Source organism: Cetorhinus maximus, chromosome 7, assembly GCF_964194155.1.
Source record: "Cetorhinus maximus chromosome 7, sCetMax3.hap1.1, whole genome shotgun sequence".
Lineage (NCBI taxonomy): Eukaryota > Metazoa > Chordata > Chondrichthyes > Lamniformes > Cetorhinidae > Cetorhinus > Cetorhinus maximus.
Window position 1 is genome coordinate 8,485,648 of NC_135885.1, and position 22,416 is coordinate 8,508,063.

Genomic DNA, 22,416 nt, shown 5'->3' on the forward strand with positions numbered 1-22,416 from the left:
GTTAGGGAGGGAGTTCCAGGGCTTCGAGCCAGCGACAGTGAAGGAATAGTTCCAAGTCAGGGTGGTGAATGGCTTGGAGAGGGACTTGGTATTCCCATGGATCTGCTGCCCTTCTCCTTCTAGGTGGTAAAGGTCATGGGTTTGGAAGGTGCTGTCAAAGGAGACTTGGTGAGTTGCTGCAGTGCATCTTGTAGATGGTACACACACTGCTGCCACTGTGCGTCGGTGGTGGAGGGAGTGAATATTTAAGGTGGTAGATGGGGTGCCAGTCAAGTGGTCTGTTTTGTCCTGGATGGTGTGAGCTTCTTTGTTAGAGCTGCACTCATCCAGGCAAGTCATTGGTATCCTATCACACTCCTGACTTATACCTTGGAGATGGTGGGCAGGCCCTGGGGAGTCAGGGGGTGAGTTAGTTGCTGCAGAATTCCCAGCCTCTGACCTGCTCCTGTAGCTAGACCTGAGGGCGTGGACATTCCACATGGGGTAGGGATCCTTCACCGGGAATATAAAGCACTACAGTAGGGCCAAATCTAGTTGGCGTGAGACCTGCCAACTAGCCTAAAATGGGGGTCCCATGTATTTATATTGGAGACCCTCCATTAGTAGAACACTGCTTTAACAGAAGGACACCACAATGATGACCAGGAGGAGGTGGGAAGGGTTTAATATGGGGTCAAAGGCATGGTTGAAGAGAGAAATTTTAAGACCTTTAACTTGAAGCAAGAGGGAAGTGTTGGTCATTTAAGTCATTACACAGAATGGGGCCATTTAGCCCCCCGAATTCATGTCAGAACTAGCCAGGCTGACCGATAATGCCAGGTGTTCAAATCTGCTCCTCCACATTAATCTCAAATTTTGTACAAATGGATGCACGGAGACAATGTTCCATGCAATCTTTGAGCTCGTACTCTGACCTTTTTTATTCCTTAGCATTTATTTCGCTGCTGCTCCCTCTTCGGACCCTAACCCTAACCCTAACCCCAACTGTACCTGGTGCCAAGCTGTGTCTGATGGCGGGACCGTGTGCTACACTCTGGCCCCCCCCAGAGCAAGCTGTAAACACATCTGTAAAGTAGCAGGAACATGGGAACGGGAGTAGACCATTCTGCCTGTCCCAGGCATGCCTGGCCTTTCTCAGGTTCATCCATCTGTTCTGACTGCTTATCTTTTTATAAACCTTGTCTAGCAAAAGACGATCACGCTCAGATTTAAAATTATTAATTTATAAAAGGTCACTTGTATTTCAGGGGCTTGGCACTCAGCTGCACGTACAGTCCACAATAGTCCCTCCAAGGGCGGCAAGAACGTCTTCCACCCCCCTCCTCCTGCCACTCCGAGTTACTTCACTCTCTCGGCCTTCAGAAGTATTCATTGATCTTCTGTTTATTGTGGAAGAGAATTCACACTTTATCATCCCTTGTGTGGAGATGTGTTTTCTAACTTTTCTCTCCTGAATGACCTGGCCTCTATCTTAGTGAAAAATTCTGGAGATAGCAAATTCATGAGGGTTCTCCATGTGCTCCCCCTCCACCACCACCCAGCTAACCCCTCCCTCCCCAGCCAACCACCACCACCCCCCCCCTCCTCCCCGGCCAGCCCTCCCCCACAGCAGCTTCGGTGGGAGATTATAATAAATCAGAGGGGCAATAACACAATTGTTACAGTGCAGAAGGAGGCCATTCAGCCCATTGTGTCTGCACCAGCTGCCTCCAGCCATACTCAGGCAGTGCATTCCAGACTTGTTGCGTGAAAGAGTTCTTTTGCGTATCATTTTGCTGCTTTTACTGATTACTTTAAATCAGTGCCCTCTCATTCCCGATCCTTTCATGAATGGGAACAGTTTCTCCCTACCTACTCTGTCCAGTCCCCTCATGATTTTGAACACCTCTATCAGATCTCTCCTCTGTTTTCTCTTCTCCATGGACAGCCAGCCCTAACTTGTCCAATTTTTCCTCATAACCAAAGTCCCTCATCCCTGCAACCATTCGCGTGAATCTTTTCTGCATTCGCTCTCCAATGCCTTGACATCCTTCCTAAAGTGTGGTGCCCAGAATTGGATCCAATTCTCCAGCTGACCCTGAACTTAGTGTCTTATACAAGTTCAACATAACCTCCTGGCTCTTACCCCTATTAATAAAGCCTAGGATGTGATATGCTTTATTAACCACACACTCAACCTGCCCTGCCACCTTCAATGATTTGAATGAGGAAAACCACATTTTTTTTTTATCAGGGTTATCTGCAAAGTACCCTGTTTTTATGGAGTACGTAGGCCATTTGCTTAAGTACGTGGCCCCTTTATGTCCTTTCGCGCAGCTGCTCATGTGAGTCAACTTGTGCGCAAACTATGTGGGTTGCTACGTCACTGCGCAGCTCAGAAGGGAGCATTGGTTGTGTGCTAATCTCGCACTGAAGTTACAATGCGAGATTGGGAAAATCGCCCCCGAGGTTCAGCTTAGCCTTGGGTACTTGGGCTTAAAATGGTGGTTCCTTTGCTGCCATGTCACAGTAAACAAAACACAGGGTCATCCTGAACCCAGCCCTCACCCACCCCCATTGCCAAAGCCTTGGCTTTGGCTCCAGGTCCGACTGCCTTCGTTGGCTGTCCCGGATTTTGTTGTTGGTTCGCGCCACGTGAGGCTTGGATTCAAGTGCTCGGGCTCCGCGTGAGGAAATGGCCACTAACGGTGATCGTTTTGGTTGTCAGGTGATCAGTGTTCCAGAAGGAGATTTCTTCTTTGACTTTGTGAGGCACCTCACTGACTGGATCAAGAAAGCCCGGCCAGTGAAAGACGGTAAAGAACTGAACAGAACTTGGCTATTTAACCTGTCTTGCTTTAGCTTGTAAAGCCTCTCCTGGCTGTGTGTACTTCTCTCACTCATAATTTTTTCATGTGGAGTTTTGAGCGTTGTTTCTCTCGGTGCAAATTGATCATTGAAGGTGAGGGACGGCAGGCGTACTGGGAGATGGGGGAAAGGGCAGAGGCGGTTTCCTTGCTGGCCAGGCATACTAGGCTCCTTATGGTTATCTGGCCATTAAAGTCAGTGGTTGGAAAGTCACCCAGAGGCGGGATTTCCCGATATGTAGATGAGGCTCCATGCCAATGGCAGAATGGACTTGTCAAGTTGAGCCATGGGTCAAGCACAACACTGCAAATGCCAAAAAGAAAGAAAGCAAGCAAGCTTGGATTGGTACTGAGCCTTTCCTGACCCCTGCAGACGCCCAAAAGCACTTTACCACAGCGACTTCACCTCCAAAGTAAAATAGGCCGTTTGTGCCTAGCAAGGTCCCAAAAACGGGAATGTGATAATGACCCGATCATTTCTGTTTTGGTTGAGGGATAATGATTGATTGGAACTCCTCCTCAAAAGAGTGCAATGGGACCCTTTGGGCCCCACTTGAGAGAACAAACAAGACCTCCTCCTAAAAGACGGCACCCCCAACAGTGCGGCACTCCCTCAGTACCGCACTGAAGTGTCAGATCAGCTCAGATCATGTGCTCAAGTCTCTGGAGTGGGATTTGAACCTGCAGTCTTCCTGGTTCTGAGGGGCGAGTGCTACCCACGGCTGACACAGCTGGATTGAAATCTGCGCTTGTGTGAAGAGACACAGATGCCTACTAAATCGTGCTGGAGCTCAGATTTCCTTGGAACAGCACTGGGACTGGCACAGAAGGCCTGATTCTAAAATGAAGCCTGATTCTAATATCTGCTTAGCGCGTTTCGCCATCCCCGAGAGCTGTTTTCATATTCGAAGATTTATTTTAGGATCATTAGTTCAGTCAGTTTGTAAAAGAATATGGAAGCTAACAAAAAGTAAGCTTTTGAACTTGTTTTTCTAGGTATAGTGCCTTCTCTCACCTACCAGGTGTTCTTCATGAAGAAACTATGGACACATACTGTTCCTGGAAAGGACCAGATGGCAGACTCCATCTTTCATTATTATCAGGTGCAGTGGTGTCAGCAGAAGAATTTAAGTTTGAGGACAAGGCTAAGGCATTCCATAAAATCCTGAACCAAAGCAGATATTGGATGATAGAGTAAATTGGCCAATCCCTCACTCCCAAACATTAGAATTGGGGCTTGGTGTTTGTAGCTTCAACTCCAGGCCCCATTGGGTGAATGTTAGGATCAGTGTGTTTGCTGTTCTATTCCCTGTAATCATTTACTCTGGCAAGTTTACAGTGCATCAACAAATGGTTCCAGTAGCAATTAAACCCTGGATTCAATGCTGGAAAGCAATGATAAAAGAGACTTGTGTTTATATAGTACCTTTCACAACCACCAGACATCTCAAAGCACCTATGAAGTACTTCTGAAAGGTAGTCACTTCAGGAAATGCTGCAGCCAAGTTGCGCTCAGAAAGATCCCATAAGAATATAAGAAAGGAGGAGTAGACCACACGGCCCATCAAACCTGCTCCGCCATTCAATACAATCATGGCTTCAACTCCATTTTCCCGCCTGCTCCCCATATCCCTTGATTCCCTGAAACCAAATCTCTGTCTATCCCAACCTTAAATGTATTCAAGGATGGAGCATCCATAACCCTCTGGGGTAGAGAATTCCAAAGAGTCACAACCTTTTGAGTGAAGTAATTTCTCTTCTCAGCCCTAAATGATCAGCCCCTTATCCTGAAACAGTGCTCCCATGTTTTAGATTCTCTGAACAGCGGTGTCCTCTCCACAACTTACCTTTCCACCTAACTTTGTATCATCAGAAAACTTGGATGAAGAGACAGAGTTATGTATCCAAGTCATTAAAATAGATTGAAAATAGCTGAGGCCCCAGCACTGATCCTTACGGCACTCCACTAGTCACCGCCAGCTTACTTGAAAATGCCTAATTTAAGTCCACTCTTTGCCTCCTGTCAGTTAACCAATCCTCTATCCAATATAATAATAAGACAATCTGTTTCAATGATGTTGATTGAGGAACAAATATTGGCCAGGACACCAGGGATCACTCCCTTGCTCCTCTTCAACATAGCACGATGGGATCTTTTACACCCACCCAAGAGGTGGGTCTCGGTTTAGCATTTCATCCGGAAGATGGCTTTAGGGTGAAAGGGGAAAGGTTTAGGGGGAACTTCTTCACTCAGAGAGTGGTGAGAGTGTGGAACGAGCTACCATCTGACGTGGTAAATGCGGGCTCACTCTTAAGTTTTAAGAATAAATTAGATAGATACATGGATGGGGAGAGGTCTGGAGGGTTATAGACTAGGTGCAGGTCAATGGGACTAGCGGAATAATATTTCGGCACAGACTAGAAGGGCCAAATGGCCTGTTTTCTGTGCTGTAGTGTTCTATGGTTCTAGATGACACCTCTGACACTGCAGTGCTCCCTCAGTACCACACCGGAGTGTCAGTCTTGATTTCAGTGCTCAAGCCCTGGAGTAGGACTTGAACCTGGAACCTTGTGATTCAGAGGCGAGCACCCGATTGACCGAGCCAGTTGTTTGCTGTTAGCTGAGCTCTATCCAGTGCTAGCTGTTTGAGGTATTCAACAGACGGCTGACTGAGCAAGTGAGTAGCACAGGACGTATCCACATTGGACAGACGGTTGATATAACCTGACAGCTTGGCGTGGTTCTGATCTGCTGTTTGGTATCACTGAAACATTTGCTTCAAAAGCATATTGAAAATAATATTGATCTGTTATAATGGGGGATGAAAGGTCCTGAGAAAAATCTACAGTTAGTTATAAAGAAACATTGTCTACACGTCCGGGAGCAGGTTTTTGCCTTCATGTCAAATTGTATCATTGCTCTCTAGTGTTGCTCTTGTCTGATTTATTGGGTATGCCAGTCCACTGAGATTTAAATTGGCTCGTGTCGTAGTGTGAAGGTCCAACCTAGTGAGCGTGTGCTGAGTTTCCAATCTCATGCCCACCTCTAGGAGAGTCACCAAATGAACATCTCCTTGGATGGAGGGGTTTTGCAAACTCTTTTTCCTCCATTTCATGCCGGTGGTCTGTAGATCTGCACAAGTGAAGTGTTGGCACCAGGCCGTTGCCTTTTTAAGGTGGCTGTTCTCATAACTTTGTACTTGAAGAGAATAGGGTGAATTAATGGAAGGATTCATAGAATTGTTACAGTGCAAAAGGGGGCCATGCAGCCCATCTGGTTCATGCTAGCTCTCTGCAAGAGCAGTTCTGCTAGTCCCCAGTCCCCTGCACTTTCCCCATAGCCCTATAAATGTTTTCCCTTCAAGTTCAATTCCCTTTTGAAAGCCACAATTGAACCTTCCTCCAGATGTGCAGGCTGAAGAACAGTCTCTCGTGCTTCTTCCATGGGGAGCCGAGAGCCAGGGGATATAGTCTAAGAATAAGAGGTCTCCCTTTTATGATGGAGACGAGGAGAAGTTTTCCCCTGAGAATTGTTAGTTTGTGGAATTCTCTTCCCCAGAAAGCAGTGGAAGCTGGGTCGTTAAATATATTCAAGGCTGGGTTGGTTAGATTTTTGATAGACAAGCGTTATGGTGGGGGTGGGGGTACAGACAGGGGGCAGGATTTTCCTGTCGGGGGCGGGGCCCGCTCGCCAACGCGTAAAATGATGCGGGATGACATCGGGCGGAACTCCCGACATCATTGCGCCCCATTTAAATTTTCAGGTAGGCGGGGGCTCAGCAAAACCAGCTGTGCGCCCACCGACCTGTCAATGGCCAATTGAGGCCATTGACAGAGTCATTAAACTAATTAATGGACCTGCCCGTCCAACCTTAAGGTTGGCGGGCAGGCCGGGAGCCCTGGCGGGCATTAGAAAAAGCATGAAACCTCATCCACGGATGGGATGAGGTTTCATGTAGGTTTTACAAAATTTAATTAAAGTTTTTAAAAAAGTTATGGACATGTCCCAACTCATGTGACAGTGTCTTTCATGCATACGTGCGAAAGAGCGCACTCTCGGGTTTAGGGATTCCACCCAGCCCGCACAGGGAGTGCATAGCACGTAAAATGGCGGCGCACCCCCAATCAGGGGCGCCGATCGGAGGCACTCCTCCACACGCCAGCACTTCAACTTCCCCCCCCCCCCCCCACCCCGCCAATGGGGGGAAAATCTTGCCCAGGGAATTGGAGTTGAATGACAACCAGATCAGCCATGCACTGCTGCATTGGTATACCACTGGAGCCTGAAATGTGCACTTCTCTTCCTTGTCACAGGAGCTACCGAAATACCTGCGCGGTTACCACAAGTGCTCTCGCGACGAGGTGCTGCAGATGGCTGCGCTCATTTATAGGGTGAAGTTCGAAGATGATAAGTCCCAGTTCCCAAACATCCCCAAAATGCTGAAGGAACTGGTGCCACAGGATTTAATCCGACACGTCTCGCCCGATGACTGGAAGCGGGTAAGACATCTAACTCCATTTTTTTTTAAATTCCCATTCTGAGAATATGGGAGTCACTCATTCCACGGTTGCCCTCGAGGTAGTGGTGGCTGCATTCTGTTTGATACAACTGAGTAGGGCTTGCTTGGTGACTTCAGGGGACTTTGTAGGAGTCATCTACACTTGTGTGGGATTGTAGCCACAAATGGCTAGGATGAGTAAGGATGATGGGTTTCATTTGCTAAAGAACATTAGTGAAGCAATAATGCGTCCACGAGAATGTTACAGATTTGCCTGACAGTGCAGCACTCCCTTACTGCACTGGGAGGGCTAGCCTAGATTTTGTGCTCAAGTCCCTGGAGTTGGCGTTGAACCCACAAACTTTTGACTCAGATGCAAGACATGATGGTCAGAAAGTTGTGTGTTTCGGTCCTGCATTATTGTGACTGGAACTTCATTTAGTACAGAGGGAGTTTCATATTGTCAACAGGTACTGCCTTCTGGACAAATGTTGAGTCAAGTACTTGAGTTTAGTCAAAGCTGTTGGTCTGGGTAGGTGTGAAGAGCTTTATTGGATATTTGCAAGGCTTGGTGGATCAAACAGGCCAAAGGGCCTCCTTAATCCAAATCATTGTCATGTAACTTCAATCATTGATGCTGTTGCCTTGAGATCTGAATGTAACATGTCTAATCTTGTTCTTTTTTTTAAAAAAAAAAGTCCATTGTAGCTTTTTACAACAAGCAGGCAGGAAAATCGAGGGAAGAAGCTAAGCTATCGTTTCTGAAGATTATCTACAAATGGCCTACATTTGGATCAGCTTTTTTTGAGGTCAAGGTAAGGAACATTTATTTTTCTTTCTGTATTTCTATTTCCTTCTCAGCAAGGCCAGCCCTTGGGACGTGTAACCACATAAAGAATAAAAAAAATTGGAGCCATTAACTTGAGCTGATGACCTCTCCCAATATTCACGTTCTGCATTTACACTACAGAATCTTCATCTGCCTGTGATCTTAATGGATTTGTTCCAGATGTCTTTTGGCCTTCATTCATGCTTTCCCAGCTGTAGGAATTGCCAGATGTGGGACACAGCAGTGTTTGAAAGTCAGACTGCTCCATTTTCGGCAGGAAAACTGATCAAGTTTAATGACGCCATTGGTCCCCTTGTAGGATGTTTTATCTTTTTTATCTAGTGAAGTGCCTGGCTTCCCATTGGTCACTTCCCACATTTTGAAATCGAGAGCTTTCCAAATGGGAGAACGCTGAGTTCTTCACCGCCGTTGCTCTTGGTGTATTTGTCAAGAAGATATAATAATTGTCATAATGTTATTGGAATTTATTGTAAAGTAGAGTAATAGTGGGGCCTGTGTCTATGGGCATGTGTGTGTGACTTAATTGAATTAAAGGCAGCTGGTCTGAAGTATCGAAAGATAAGCTAGGTTTGAAATGTTAAGTAGGTAAACATAGGTGTCAAGGGAACATTTGCATTTTTAAATAAACCAGGCTAGATTGAATTCGAAAGAGGGAGTGAAATATTACACCCGGCCAGGAGAAGTTAAGAAACGGTGTGTTTATTTTTCCCAAAGGTTACTGGTAAAATTGCTACTGCGTTTTTTTATTATTAGAAAGGTAAAGTCCAAAGACGTAGTGAAACAATGGGAATTTGCATGCAAGGGGAAAATATGTATAAAGGAGCAAAGGTTGTGTGTAAGGAAGGCATTCTAAGATCCAAAACAAGTGTGAAAAAGCCTCCAGTATCTATGCCCCAAGCTGCTGTCTACAAAGAATTGAAGTTAAGAAAACTCACTTTGAGTTGGATTGTACAAGGTATTGTGTTTCTCTGTCTGTGGCTTTAACAAAAGTGTAACTGGGAGTTAGATTAACTGGGGGATTTAGAAGTTATCATAGTAATTTGTAGATCCATGTGTGTACCTAAAATCATTTCTCCTATTAATAAAGGTTTAATTTTGCTGTGTAAGAAACCTATAATGCTCAGTGGTCTCATTACTACTGAATTCAAGGCAGGCGTCTTGAAATTTATACAAATTGCAAAACAGTCGTGGCAGTGGTTTCAAGTTTCCCTTTGGGATTTGAGCAGCTCAGCATTTACCATCAGCTGTGCCATAACACATTACTCAGAGAGAAGCTCTTAAGCAAGACCACATAATGAAACTTAAGAAATAATTCACCAACTCTGAAGCACTTTGAGATGCCTGAGTGTGCGACACAAGCTAAATGCTTTTCTTTCCCCTTTTCTGCTTGCTCGTTTGCACGTCTTTATTGCTCACACTCGCTTTCTTTCCTTGTTCCAGTGTTTTTGACTGCTATTGTATCTTTACAGCAAACCACTGAGCCAAACTACCCAGAGATCCTCCTGATTGTGATCAACAAACACGGAGTGAGTCTGATCGATCCAAAGACAAAGGTAACTTTCATTTTTCTTTTCTCCTCTTCACTGTCCTTCTCTCCCGCCTGAGGCCTGGCCTCGTGAAGGGGCTGGTGGTCCTCAGAGTTATGTAACACTTCCACAGAACAGTCTAAAGAACAACAGATATGATTGCTGTGTGTGCTCATATTATGCTTGCTGTCCTCTCTTGGGGTATTGTTTTTCATTCTTTTCATGGGACGTGGGCATTGCTGGCAAGACCAGCATTTATTGCCCGCCCCTAATTGCCCTGAGTGGCTTGCTAGGCCATTTCAACCACATTGCTGTGGGTCCGGAGTCGCATGTAGGTCAGACCAGGTGAGGATGGCAGATTTCCTTAAATAAAGCAAAACACTCCAGACTCTGGAAATCTGAAATAAAAACAGAAAATGCTGGAAAATCTCAGCAGGTCCGTCAGTGTCTGTGGAGAGAGAAACAGAGTTAACGTTTCGAGCCCGTGTGACTCTTCTCCAGAGCTCCATTTCTTAGTGAGCCAGATGGGGTTTTTCGATGCCATGGTCATTGTTACTAGCTTTTTAATTCCAGACTTATTAATTGAACAAACTCCACCAGCTGCCGTGGTGGGATTTGAATCCATGGGCAGAAATGTCCCCCCCCTCGGAGGGGGGTTTGCACGGGGGTGGGTGCGAACTCGATCGGCACCCCCGATCGGGGCTGCACCGCCATTTTGCGTGGGCGGGCCAATTAAGGCCCGCCCATCGTGACCCGTGCCTGGAAGGGCTGAGTACTCCCTGTGTGGGCAGTAGGGGATTCCCTGAGTTGGGACCTGCATGCGTGCACGCGAAAGAGCACAGAAATCTCCCTGAGGCACAGAGGTGCCTCGGGGAGATTACTTTCACTTATGAAACATTGAAGAAAGGTTTAAAAAAAAAACAATTTAAGGACTTGTCCCCTCATGTGGAACTGTCACATGAACTGGGACATGTTCGTTAATTTTTTACAAAAAAAGTTTTTATTTAATTAATAAACCCTTCGTGAAACCTCATCCCGCCCGTGGATGAGGTTTCATGAAAAATGCGAAGGCCGCCTGGGCTCTTCGCCTGCCCCCCCCGCCAACCTTAAGGTTTCTTAACAGTTTTAATTACTTTCTTAATGGCCTTAATAGGCCTTTGACAGTTTGGCGGGCGCGCAGCTGAGTCGGCTGTGCACCCACCGAACTGGCAATCTAAATGACGCGCGGTGACGTCGGGACGCACACCCGACATCACCGCGCGTCATTTTACCTGTTGGCGAGCGGGCCCCGACCCTGCTCACCGACCAGAAAACTCTTCCCCATGTCTCCAGAGTATTAGCCTGGGCCTCTAGATTACTAGCCGACTGACTTTACCAGTACGCCACCAAGTGGTTTGGTGAGGGAAACGTTGCTGTGCAAAGTCTTCCTGCAGATCAGCAACTCACCTACAAAACAACTGCACCTTTCAAAGCAACAGGCAAAGATGAAGAACGTTGTTACCCCACACAATAGAACGGGGGCACAGTAACATTAGGAATAAATTTACATCTAGAGCCTTAAAAAAACCCAGAAAGTATGGCATATGCCTTGATTTCCAACTTGCAGAGCAGAGCCTAAAAAAAAATCCTCTTCAAATTTTTATAAACTCTAACACAGCCTTGAGCTGCTGATATTCCAAATGCCACTAAAATGGATAGTTTGTTGTGAAGGGTTATTAAGATTTTTACAAAATTGTTACTAGTGTCTATCTAAGCATCTTAATGCTTGAAAGTAAACAAAAAAGACATCATAAATAGGAGCAGGAGTAACCATGCGGCCTGTCAAGCCTGCTCTGCCATTCAATACGATCATAGCTTATCTTGGGCTTCATCTCCACTTTCCTGCCCACTCCCCATATCCCTTGATTCCCCAAGAGACTGAAAACCTGTCTATCGCAGCCTTAAATGTATTCAACGATGGAGCAGCTGCAACCCTCTGGGGTAGAGAATTCCAAAGATTCACAGCCTTTTAGGTGAAGAGATTTCTTCTCGTCTCAGTCCGAAATTATCGCCCCCACCACTTATCCTGAGACTGTGTCGCCAAATTCTAGGTTCCCCAGCCAACAGAAACAACTTGGAAGGAGTAATTTGACCAGGAAGTACTCAATGAACGGCATGGCACTAGGAAGTTCTGAGGAACAAAGGGCCCTTTGGCGTGTGTGTTTATAGATCTCTGAAGGCGGAGGGGCATGTTAGTGGGGTGGTGAAAAAGGCATATGGGACACTTGCCTTTATCAATCAAGGTATAGATTACAAAAGTAGGGAGGTCATGTTGGAGTTGTATAGAACCTTGGTGAGGCCACAGCTGGAGTACTGTGTGCAGTTCTGGTTGGCACGTTATAGGAAGGATGCGATTGCACTGGATGGGGTGCAGAGGAGATTCACCAGGATGTTGCCTGGGATGAACCACTTAAGTTATGAAGAGAGGTTGGATAGACTTGGGTTGTTTTCGTTGGAGCAGAGAAGACTGAGGGGTGACCTGATCGAGGTGTACAAGATTATGAGGGGCATGAACAGGGTGGATAGGGAGCAGCTGTTCCCCTTAGTTGAAGGGTCAGTCACAAGGGGGCATAAGTTCAAGGTGAGGGGCAGGAGGTTTAGGGGGGATGTGAGGAAAAACTTTTTTACCCAGAGGGTGGTGATGGTCTGGAATGCGCTGCCTGGGAGGGTGGTGAAGGCGGGTTGCCTCACATCCTTTAAAAAGTACCTGGATGAGCACTTGGCATGTCATAACATTCAAGGCTATGGGCCAAGTGCTGGTAAATGGGATTAAGTAGGTAGGTCAGGTGTTTCTCACGTGTCAGTGCAAACTCGATGGGCCAAAGGGCCTCTTCTGCACTGTGTTTCTGTGATTCTGTGTGATTGTCAGTGTCTTACCCCATCAAGCCCCTTCAGAATCTTGTAGGTTTCATTAAGATCACCTCTTAGCCTTCTAAAATACAGAGAATATGGACCTACTTTACCCAGCCTCTCATCATAGGACAACCCTCTCGCCCCTGGAATGAACCTAGTGAACCTTTGCTGTACTGCCTCCAATGCAAGTAAATACTGAGACCAGTTATAGCTTCATTAGAATAGCTTTAATTTTTAGACTGTTAATAATATGCTCATACCAAAATGTCGATAGAAGCCTTTTTATGAAAGCAGTCTGAGTGGCTAAGTATAGAGGAGATGTTTCTCATTGTAGAGGGAAACCAAAACTACGAGTTGGAAATATAAACTGGTCATTAATAAATCCAATAAGGCAACCAGGACAAATTGGAATTCGCTACCACAAGGAATAGTTGTGGCAAATAGTATAGGTGCATTTAAGGGGAAGCTAGATAGACACATGAGAAAGGAGTAGAAGGATGTGTTGATGAGGTTAGGTGAAGCAGGATGGGAGGAGGCTTGTGTGGAGCATCAACCAGTTGGGCCAGATAAGAACATAAGAACTAGGATCAGGAGTAGGTAATTCAGCCCCTCGAGCCTGCCCCGCCATTCATTACGATCATGGCTGATCTCATTTCAGCCTCAACTCCAATTTCCCGCCCTCTCCCCATAACCTTTCAACCTGTTACTAATTAAAAATCTGTCTATCTCCTCCTTAAATTTATTCAGCGTCCCGGCATCCACTGCACTCTGAGGTAGTGAATTCCACAGATTCATGACCCTTTGAGAAAAGTAATTCCTCCTCATCTCTGATTTAAATCTACCACCCCTTAGCCTAAAACTATGGCCTGTTTCCATGCTGTAGACCCTAATAATTCAACATTATAATGTTAAGTAGAGAAATGTAGGATATTGCTGGGAAGAACTGGCCATATATCTCATGTCAGGATGATGTTCTTGGAAGCGATGATGTTCACATAATATTGCTGCTCTTATCCTTCTCGGTGATAGGGGTCATGGGACAGAGAGACACTGATAAGCTGACCCTTTGTGTTGCTGCAGTGCACTCTGTAGATAATATGCATACTGCAGTCTTGCTGTTCCTGTGGTGGAGGGGGAGGGGTTAGTGAATGATTTGCCTCGCTGTGCCATTTTAGACAATGTAAACACCTTCCCTCTCCTCTTTTCAAGGATATTCTTACCACCCACCCATTCACCAAGATTTCTAACTGGAGCAGTGGCAACACATACTTCCACATTACCATCGGCAACCTGGTGAGAGGCAGCAAGCTCCTGTGTGAAACCTCCTTGGTAAGCATAACCTGTGGAAACTGAGCAAATTTGCTGTAAACCGGAGTTCGTCCAAAACTCTGCTGTCTGTATCCCAATTTGCAGCAAATCCCATTCACCATCGCCCCGGTGACCACTCAATGATCTATATTGGCTCCCGATCTGGCAACATCTCTATTTTAAAATTCTCATCCTTATTTTTGAATTCTGCCCCACATCTAATTCTCTTCGACCCTCTGCTTTCCTCCAATTCTGGCCTTTTGTGTTCCCTAGACTTCCTTCCCCAGATCACTGCCGATGGCCCCTTCAGCTGGAGCTCTGGAATTTCCTTCCTGAATCTCAGCATCTCCCCCCCTCTCTCTCTCTCTCTCTTTCTCTGCTCCTTTTAAAGCTCTCCTTCCGTGGTTTGGTGTCAGATTTTGTTTGCTAGCTCTCCTGTGAAAAAATCTAAGGTCATCCACGGGTGCAGTGCAAATTCAAGCTGTTGGTGAGTGGAGCAATTTAGCGAAGACTTTGGTCGGTGATGAGCCAAGTTGCCATCCATCCAGTTTGAGACTGAGTTTGTGCCCTTTTTTAAAGGGCTATCAAGATATTGCCAAAGTGTAAACCAATATTACATTTCCTTCAATTTTCCTTATCTCTTGATTGTAGTCATTAAGGTTTTTGCTTGAAAAATATCTTAATGGCAAACCACACAACTGAAACCAATGATCTTGTTGAGCTCTGTTATGTCCCTGGGTTTAGCCTTGGCAAAAGGTGACGACCATCAAGACCAGAAGACATACTTAGACCAGTAAGTTCACACGAGATGGTACTGATCATCTGTAGGAGCACATTTGAAGTGTTGTCTACTTTGACTCCTAACCTTAATGAAGAGGCTCAAATGAAATGTAGAGGTGCCAAAGAATGTCAACAAGGAAGGGTCTGTTCACTAAGTCATGAGTGAGAGAGTTTTTATTATTTGCAAACAGGATGGAGGCACATCACACTTCTCTGCATTAAATTTCAGTGGCCACTTGTCTGCCCATTCTACGCGCCTGTCTCTGTTCTCTTCGAAGTTTATCACTATCTTCATCACAATTCACAATACTTCCAAGTTTTGAGTCATCTGTAAATTTTGGGCAGGATTTTTCTTATAGCAGGCAGGCTGGGCGGGAGCGGGCGGGGACGAGCGTGGAGCCAACCGCCGCCTGTGATCAGCTCCGTGCCGCCATTTTACACGGGCGGGCCAATTAAGGCCCACCCAGCGTAATACGTGGCCGGTAGCGCTCAACGCTACCTGTGCAGGTGGGGGGAGGGGGGAAGAGTCAGTGTCAGCACCACATGCGTGAATGTGCCCTTCGATCTCCCTGAGGCACAGAGCTGCCTCGGGGATTGAATTGATAATAAAATGATTAAATATAAGGTTTAGAAATTCATTTAAACATGTCCCCTCGTGTGACTGTGTCACATGAGTTGGTACATGTTTTTATATTTGTGGAAATTTTTAAATTCATTTAATAAAAAGTTCAGGAAACCTCATCCCGCTCGTGGATGAGGTTTCCTGAAAAACGTGAAGGCCGCTTGGCCTTTCCGCCTGCCTGAAGCCTGCCTTAAGGTTGGGCGGGCAGCGTTCGCAAGTGGCTCAATTAATTTCTTAATGGCCTTAATAGGCCGTTTACATTTCGGTAGGCACGCAGCTGACTCCAGCGCGCGCCCGTCGAACGAAATATCGTGATGGCGCACGATGACTCAGGACGCACACCCAACGTCATCGCGCGTCATTTTTTGCATCGGTGTGTTGGGCCCGTCCCCACACGCCAACCAGAAAATTCTGCCCTTTGAAATTGTCCCGTGCACCCAAGCTTAGGCCATTAATATATACCAAGAAAAGCTGTGACCCTGATGGAGAACCACACTGTAAACCTTCCCCCCCCCACCACCCCCAGCCCCAAGTAGATGTGGGGAGCATGTTTTCACTTGTAGAGAGAATCCCAAACCGGGGTCCATCAATATAAGATAATTAATATAAAAACAGAAAATGGTGGAAAAATTCAGCAGGTCTGACAGCATCTGTGGCGAGAGAAACAGAGTTAACGTTTCGAGTCCGTATGACTCTTCTTCAGTTAATTGCTAATATCTCCAATAGGGAAATGAGGAGAAATTTCCTTACTTGGTGTCCACAATGTGGAACTTGCTATAAGAAATGGTTGCGCTTAGATGGTTTTGAAAGGAAATTGGACGAATACGTTAGAGAAAAGGAATAGAAAGATGGACTGAAAGGTTGAGATCAGGTGAGTGGAATAGTAGGAGACTTATCGAAAAGCAGAATAGTGCAGATGCTGGAAATACTCAGCAGGCCTGGCAACATTGCGGAGAGAGAAACAGAGCTACACAGACTGGTGATTATGTAGCACCTTTCACTATCTCAGGATTTCCAAAGCACTTTGCATCAGTTGACCACTTTTGAACTGTTGTCCTTAATATATAAAGTTCAATGTAAAGTTTCTGGAGTGTGCCTTGAATCCACAAATCTTCTGACTGCGAGGAGAATGTGCTACATTGCATATGTGGTTAGTTTTTTTCTCCTTTATTCTTTCATGAGATGGGGGCTTCACGGAATCTCACAGTGCAGAAGAGGCCCTTTGGCCCATCGAGTCAGCACTGACACATGAGAAACACCTGACCTACCTACCTAATCCCATTTACCAGCACTTGGCCCATAGCCTTGAGTGTTATGACATGCCAAGTGCCAGCATTTGTTGCCCATCCCTAATTACCCTTGAGCTGAGTTGCTTGCTAGGCCGTTTCAGAGGGCAATTAGTCACATTACTGTGGGCCTGGAGTCACATGTAGGTAAGGATGACAGATTTTCTTCGCCAAAGGACATTAGTGAACCAGATGGGTTTTTATAACAATTGATGATAGTTGTCATTATTGAAACTAACTTTTTTTTTATAGTCCAAATTTATTAATTGAATTATAAATTCCACCAGCTGTCGTAGTGGGATTTGAACCCTTGTCACCATTGGATTAGCCTGGGCCTCTGGATTATAAACCCAGTGATATTACCACTACACCACCGTCTCCCCCATTTAGATATGCAGCTGCCAAGTAACAGCAGCCAAATGAGTCTTTCCCAAAAAGGGATCACACTTTTGGATTCCGTTCCCTGGAGCAGCTGTTGGTTTAATGAAGTGTTGTTGAGAAATGATGCTGGATTGAAGCAGCCACTGCTCGATGGGAACTTTGTCTTGATGGAAATGCCTTGTGTCAGAAAGAGGTTGATCATTACATCTGTGGATGAAGTAAACACGGGCTTGTGTTTCAATGCTGGGGAAAGACCTTTAATATTTTAGCAGAGAGTCTAGTGGCACACAACTTTGAGAACTGAACGCCTGTTTCTAATAGTAAGGTCCAGTTTCTCTCCAGGACTTTGTGACATGACTGCATCGCAAAATGAATAATGTAGACCAAATAATTTGAAGGCAAGGAGCTGGAAATGCATGTCTAATATAATTTTTTTCTTTAAAAATACCCTCAAGTTTGACCTGCTACTACAGTGTTTAAGTGGCTCAGGGGGTAACACTTGCCTGGAAATCGGAGGGGTGTGGGCTCATGTCCCAATCTAGGAACTTGAGCACAAAACCTAGACTGACACTCTGCAGTACTGACGGACTGCTGCACCGTCAGAGGTGCCATCTTTCAGGCAAGACATTGAATCAAGGTCTCGGTTGGATATAAAGGATCCCATGGCACTATTTCAAAGAAGAGGAGTTCTCCCCAGGGCCCCCGGCCAATTATTTACCTTTCAACCTCCATCACTATCGGGGTAAAAAAAACTGATTATCTGGTCATTGCAGTATGTGGGAGCTTGCTGTGTGCAAATTCGCTGTCTCATTCCCTACATTACAACAGTGACTACACTTAGGAGATACGTCATTGGCTGTAAATGCTTTGGGAAGCCCTGAGCTTGGAAGCACAAATTCTATGTCCTCCTTCCTCCAACTGAATTGAAAGTGAGGGTCAGGAAACTAATATTGGATCATCTCAAAGCAAAAGGCAGTTGGGTTAATAAGTTCTGTAATTGCTCGGTGTTATCTTTCAATATTAAAGAACGGTATTTGGGAATAAGCGGAGGTAATCAATTTTGCACTTTGCCTTCAAAAATGTCTGAATCCACCCCTTCCGGTTAGTTCAGTTTTGTGTGTGTAATACAGTTGGCAGAATAATGGCCCTAATTCACAAAGAGCTCATGTCCACTGCACTCCCACTGTAACTATCTGTGGGTGTTGTACACCCTGACTTTCAGAGATGCAAAATAAAATTGGTCAAATTTGATCCCACAATTTCTGAATCCTGAAATCTAATACAATCAAAGGAAATTGATATATTGAAAATGAAAGATATTGCGGATACTGTGAATCTGTGGGGGGTGGTGGGGAGAATGAAACAGAAACAACTATGAGGAAAGACATCTCCTCAAAGGCTGACAGGTGACAAGATCGAAAAATTATGAAAGGGCTCGATAGGGTAGCTGTCGAGAAGATGGTCCCACTTGTGGGGAGACCACAACGAGATGGTCGCTAATAAATCCAACAGGGAATTCGAGAGAAGCTTCTTTGCCCAGCGAATGGGAGGAATGTGGAACATGTTGCCACAGGGTACGGTTGAGAAAAATCACATGGATGTTTTCTTAAGGGGAAGCTAGATAAACACATGAGGAAGAAAGGGATAGAGGGTTATTGTGGTAAGGTTAGATGAAAAGGGGTAGGTGGAGGCTCATGTGAAGCATAAACAACATAAACCATGGGCTAAATGGCCTGATTCTTGCCCTGTAGATTCTACAGGCTTCACTGCCGATTAGCATTGACTTGAGGTGACCCTTTCTATTGAATTGATTAAAAATTATCCTTTTCCTCAAAACAGGGATACAAAATGGATGACCTGCTGACCTCTTATATCAGTCAGATGTTGACCTCTATGAATAAGCAGCGGAACACAAAAACCAGTAAGTGAACTTATTACGACTACTGGATCTGGGCCTACGAGGTGATCCAAATTCTGAGGCCTGTGGGAAACCCTTGCAGCTGGAGAAGAACGTTCTCCACACAGGTCTGGAGTATGAGAAGGAGCCCTCTGCAAAGTTCTTTCGACAGCAGCCCAGATTCCGCCTCCAGTGAGGATGATTATTTGTAGTGTGTGTGGTGTGTATGTTTGAAACTCTCAACATTCAAGTCCCTCAAATCTAGTACAACAAGCCAAAAAAAAGCCAAGAAAATCGAGCCTACAAATGCGGGTTTCTTGTGACCTCTCGCTCCAAAATAGGAAATCCGGGCCTAATGCAGGCTTTTTGTGAACCTCCCATGCGCTCTTGATGGATCATACCCAAATATTTTTTCACCAACTGGTCAATTCTGCTCCTTTCAGCTACAGCAGACAAGTCATCTGGGTCTTAGCCCGAGTGTGCATGTGTGCATAGAAAGATTCTGTGTAGCTGTAGGTGGTCTAGGCTATTGTAATACATATCACAAGAGGTGTAATGGATAATTCTCGCTCTGTAACAGTTGTAATGATGTCAAGTTTTAGTGAGCTCTGGCCTTGACATGTGCTTCTGCTGCTTTCAGAAGAGTAATTCAATGGGCTGATTGCTCTGGTGGCTACGGTGCACAATGTGTCTATTTTGTGAAGTGGTCGGCTACGTTTGGAGTGAGTCTGGCTGTGACACAGACAAGGGGGGGTTTCTCAAGCAAGGATGGCAAAGTGCTTCTTTTTGGGCTGCTGTTGTAGTCTTGCCATCTGGACCCTCAGTTTCAACTCCAACTGTTTCTGTATACAGTTAATTTATTTGAAATGCACACAATTTTTTTTCTTCAAAGACGAGAAAATACGCCTTCTCTAAACTGAACCTGGTATATATCCACTGTTGGTGGATGTCCAAACTAACCACAGGATATTCAATTCCACAATTGTTCCCCCAGGTTCATTGACACTAGGATTACTCATAGTCTAATCACTGCCTCAGCTAATGTTAACTTCTCACCTCTAAACCTTTCCAAAATAAACCATCATTTTAGTCAAATCATCTCTTTGGACACTTGAGGTTCTTTTTAAGTTGGCATATTGAAAACTCCATTCACACGCCTCCTCCATCCCCAATCCCTCCCTTAGACATGTCCCCACTGTCCTCCACCAGACCACGCCAGCAATGACTGGGGATGGTCAAGTCCATTTCTATGGAGAGGACAGGCATGTTGGTGTTTCAGGCATGGGGCTTTCTATTCTGACAAAGGGTCTACACCTGAAGCATCAACTGGTCTCATCATCTCTCTCTTGAACGCCCTCTTTCTCTTTATCTCTTTCTCCCTTTCTCTTTATCTTTTTCACTCTCTCTCTCTCTTCAGATGCTGTCTGGCCCCCTCTGTGTATCCAGTACCTTCTGGTATTATTTCAAATCTTCAGTTGTATTTTCTCTCTTGAACAGTAAGTTGGGAGTGCTTTCTCAAATTCCTTGTGTGGCCTAATCGCATTTAAGGGGGAAGCTGACGTGTTGAGAAGATCATCAAGAGATTGCAAAGCAGTGGGGTCGGGGGGAAGAAAAGACCAAAACTATTTTGCTGCATCATCCTTTGCCTTGTCATCCTTAAAGACAGAAAATGCTGACAATCATCCTGTGGCTCAGAGCAGCATCTGTGGTGCATGAGAGAGACCATTTCAGATCAGCAATCTTCGTTCAGATACGGAGATTGTTGGTGCTGTGATGGAAGAGGTTGATTGCTAAGTGATTCTTGTCGGGGAAAACGCTAGCACCTATTTCAAGTTTGTAGACTGCCTTACGGTATCAGATAAGATTGCCGTTTACAGTAAGACCACTTTTGCTAATAAGTACTGGCTTCTACAGTTCATGTCTGGTCGTTCTGTCTTTGCAACTGAGAACCCTGGTTGAGCATCAGCCAAGTCTGGCTGCCACATAGTGAACTTGAGATTCTGATAGCCATCATTGATGTGTGGCTTGGCTCCAATCAATCTATTTATATTTAAGTGAATGGGTGCAGTTTGTTTATAAATAATATTGGCTGAAGCCACTTTTGCCAGCATTAAATTTGCGATGGAGAACTTGCTGGATTGACCTGGGTTTAGAAATCACCCCCAAAAAGGGGCAAAATCCCTTTGTTCTTTTAAGTGCCTAGGTCTTGGTTTGTGCTCTAACTGAAGGTGCCACCTTGCCTTTAAAATATAGTCTGTTTGTTTATATATAATCACTTATGTTGGCAATAGGTAGGGAGTCATCTGAGTTGGGAACAAACTTATCGGTGGGTGACAAGTTCCCATTTTTGCGGTCATGCTGACTATACCATTTAGCACGCATTGATATTGTCTTCAGCTTGGTTTTGAATTTGTTTGAATAGTGGGCAGGCATGATTGGGTAGGTTATGCTCTTTAAAAGGGCCTCCATTGTTGCTTAAATGCACAATGAAGACACCCATTATTATTTTAGCTTAAAATAAAATTGATATGTTCCTCCTTTGGAGTTCTTTTACTCACCCAGATCAACAATGATTTGACACCCCCCCCCCCCCCCCCCCACCAAAACCCCTTTAACTCATTGCACAAACCTTTGTGGATTTGGTCACTAGAGTCTGATACCCCACACACTGTGAAACTGGGCAAGCGGATCTCACAGTTGGACCTGAGACCGTGTGTGTGAAGAGCTACATCCCAGTGCGGTTTTTGTTGAGGTCAAGCACTTTTCATTCAGAGGCTGAGTGCTCGTTATTTTCCTCCACTTCACTTCCCTTGTGCTATCGCTGCAGCCTCTCTAGTCACCTCATTTCCCAGGAACTGTGTGGAGTTTTCTGGTGGCCTCCAGGTTTGGTGTCCAGCTCACACTGCCGCAGTTTACTTGCTGCTGACTCATTCTGAAGTGAGCCTCAAACTCAAAAATTTTAGATATTATTCCATATCATCCCTACGGTTTGGTCTTCCAAAGTATAGATTGTATACTGATCAGGGGCAGCCTTACATGAACAAGGACCCTTTGCTGGCATTGGTTAATGTAATGTGCCTGCAGTCACTATCGATAAGTACTGATGCGATGTGGTGATCTTGTAGACATGGATTTGACTGATTGTTCATTTCGTTTTTAGCACCAGTTATTTTAACATGAACTCATTATTTTGCTGCCTCCTGTATTACTCTAGTAACCAGTGAACCGTAAGGTACATTCACAGAAAAGGTTGAACAGGGTTAGAATTAGAAAAGATTATTTATAACTTAAGCACTAAAGTATGGTGATTGAATTAGTCAGAACCCTTGTTCTGTATTATGTGGGATTTTGGGGGATTGTGTTAAGCAAACATCCGTTTTTCTATGTAACGGTAAACTCGTTGCATTCATTTTTGTCTGGACTGCTGGTTGGACTCCAAGGGGACCATCTTCATGAAAAATGTTAGGTGGGTTTGGGAGGGTGCGGGGAAAAGAAAAGGTTCATGTGCATCTTTAATGCACCTTCTCTG

General features: G+C 45.2%; 1 protein-coding gene across 1 annotated transcript in view; it reads left to right on the forward strand.

Moving 5' to 3' along the window:
* The window catches only part of myo7aa (myosin VIIAa), a 198,058-nt gene extending 177,068 nt beyond the window's left edge, over positions 1-20,990 (forward strand). Inside the window, exons 42-48 of the mRNA XM_078545043.1 lie at positions 2,708-2,795; positions 3,843-3,949; positions 7,161-7,346; positions 8,044-8,160; positions 9,665-9,748; positions 13,823-13,942; positions 18,830-20,990. Of these exons, the coding sequence (XP_078401169.1) occupies positions 2,708-2,795; positions 3,843-3,949; positions 7,161-7,346; positions 8,044-8,160; positions 9,665-9,748; positions 13,823-13,942; positions 18,830-18,919 (792 nt within the window). The 3' untranslated portion in view covers positions 18,920-20,990. The remainder of the gene's footprint in view (positions 1-2,707; positions 2,796-3,842; positions 3,950-7,160; positions 7,347-8,043; positions 8,161-9,664; positions 9,749-13,822; positions 13,943-18,829) is intronic.
* The last annotated feature ends 1,426 nt before the right edge of the window (positions 20,991-22,416 follow it).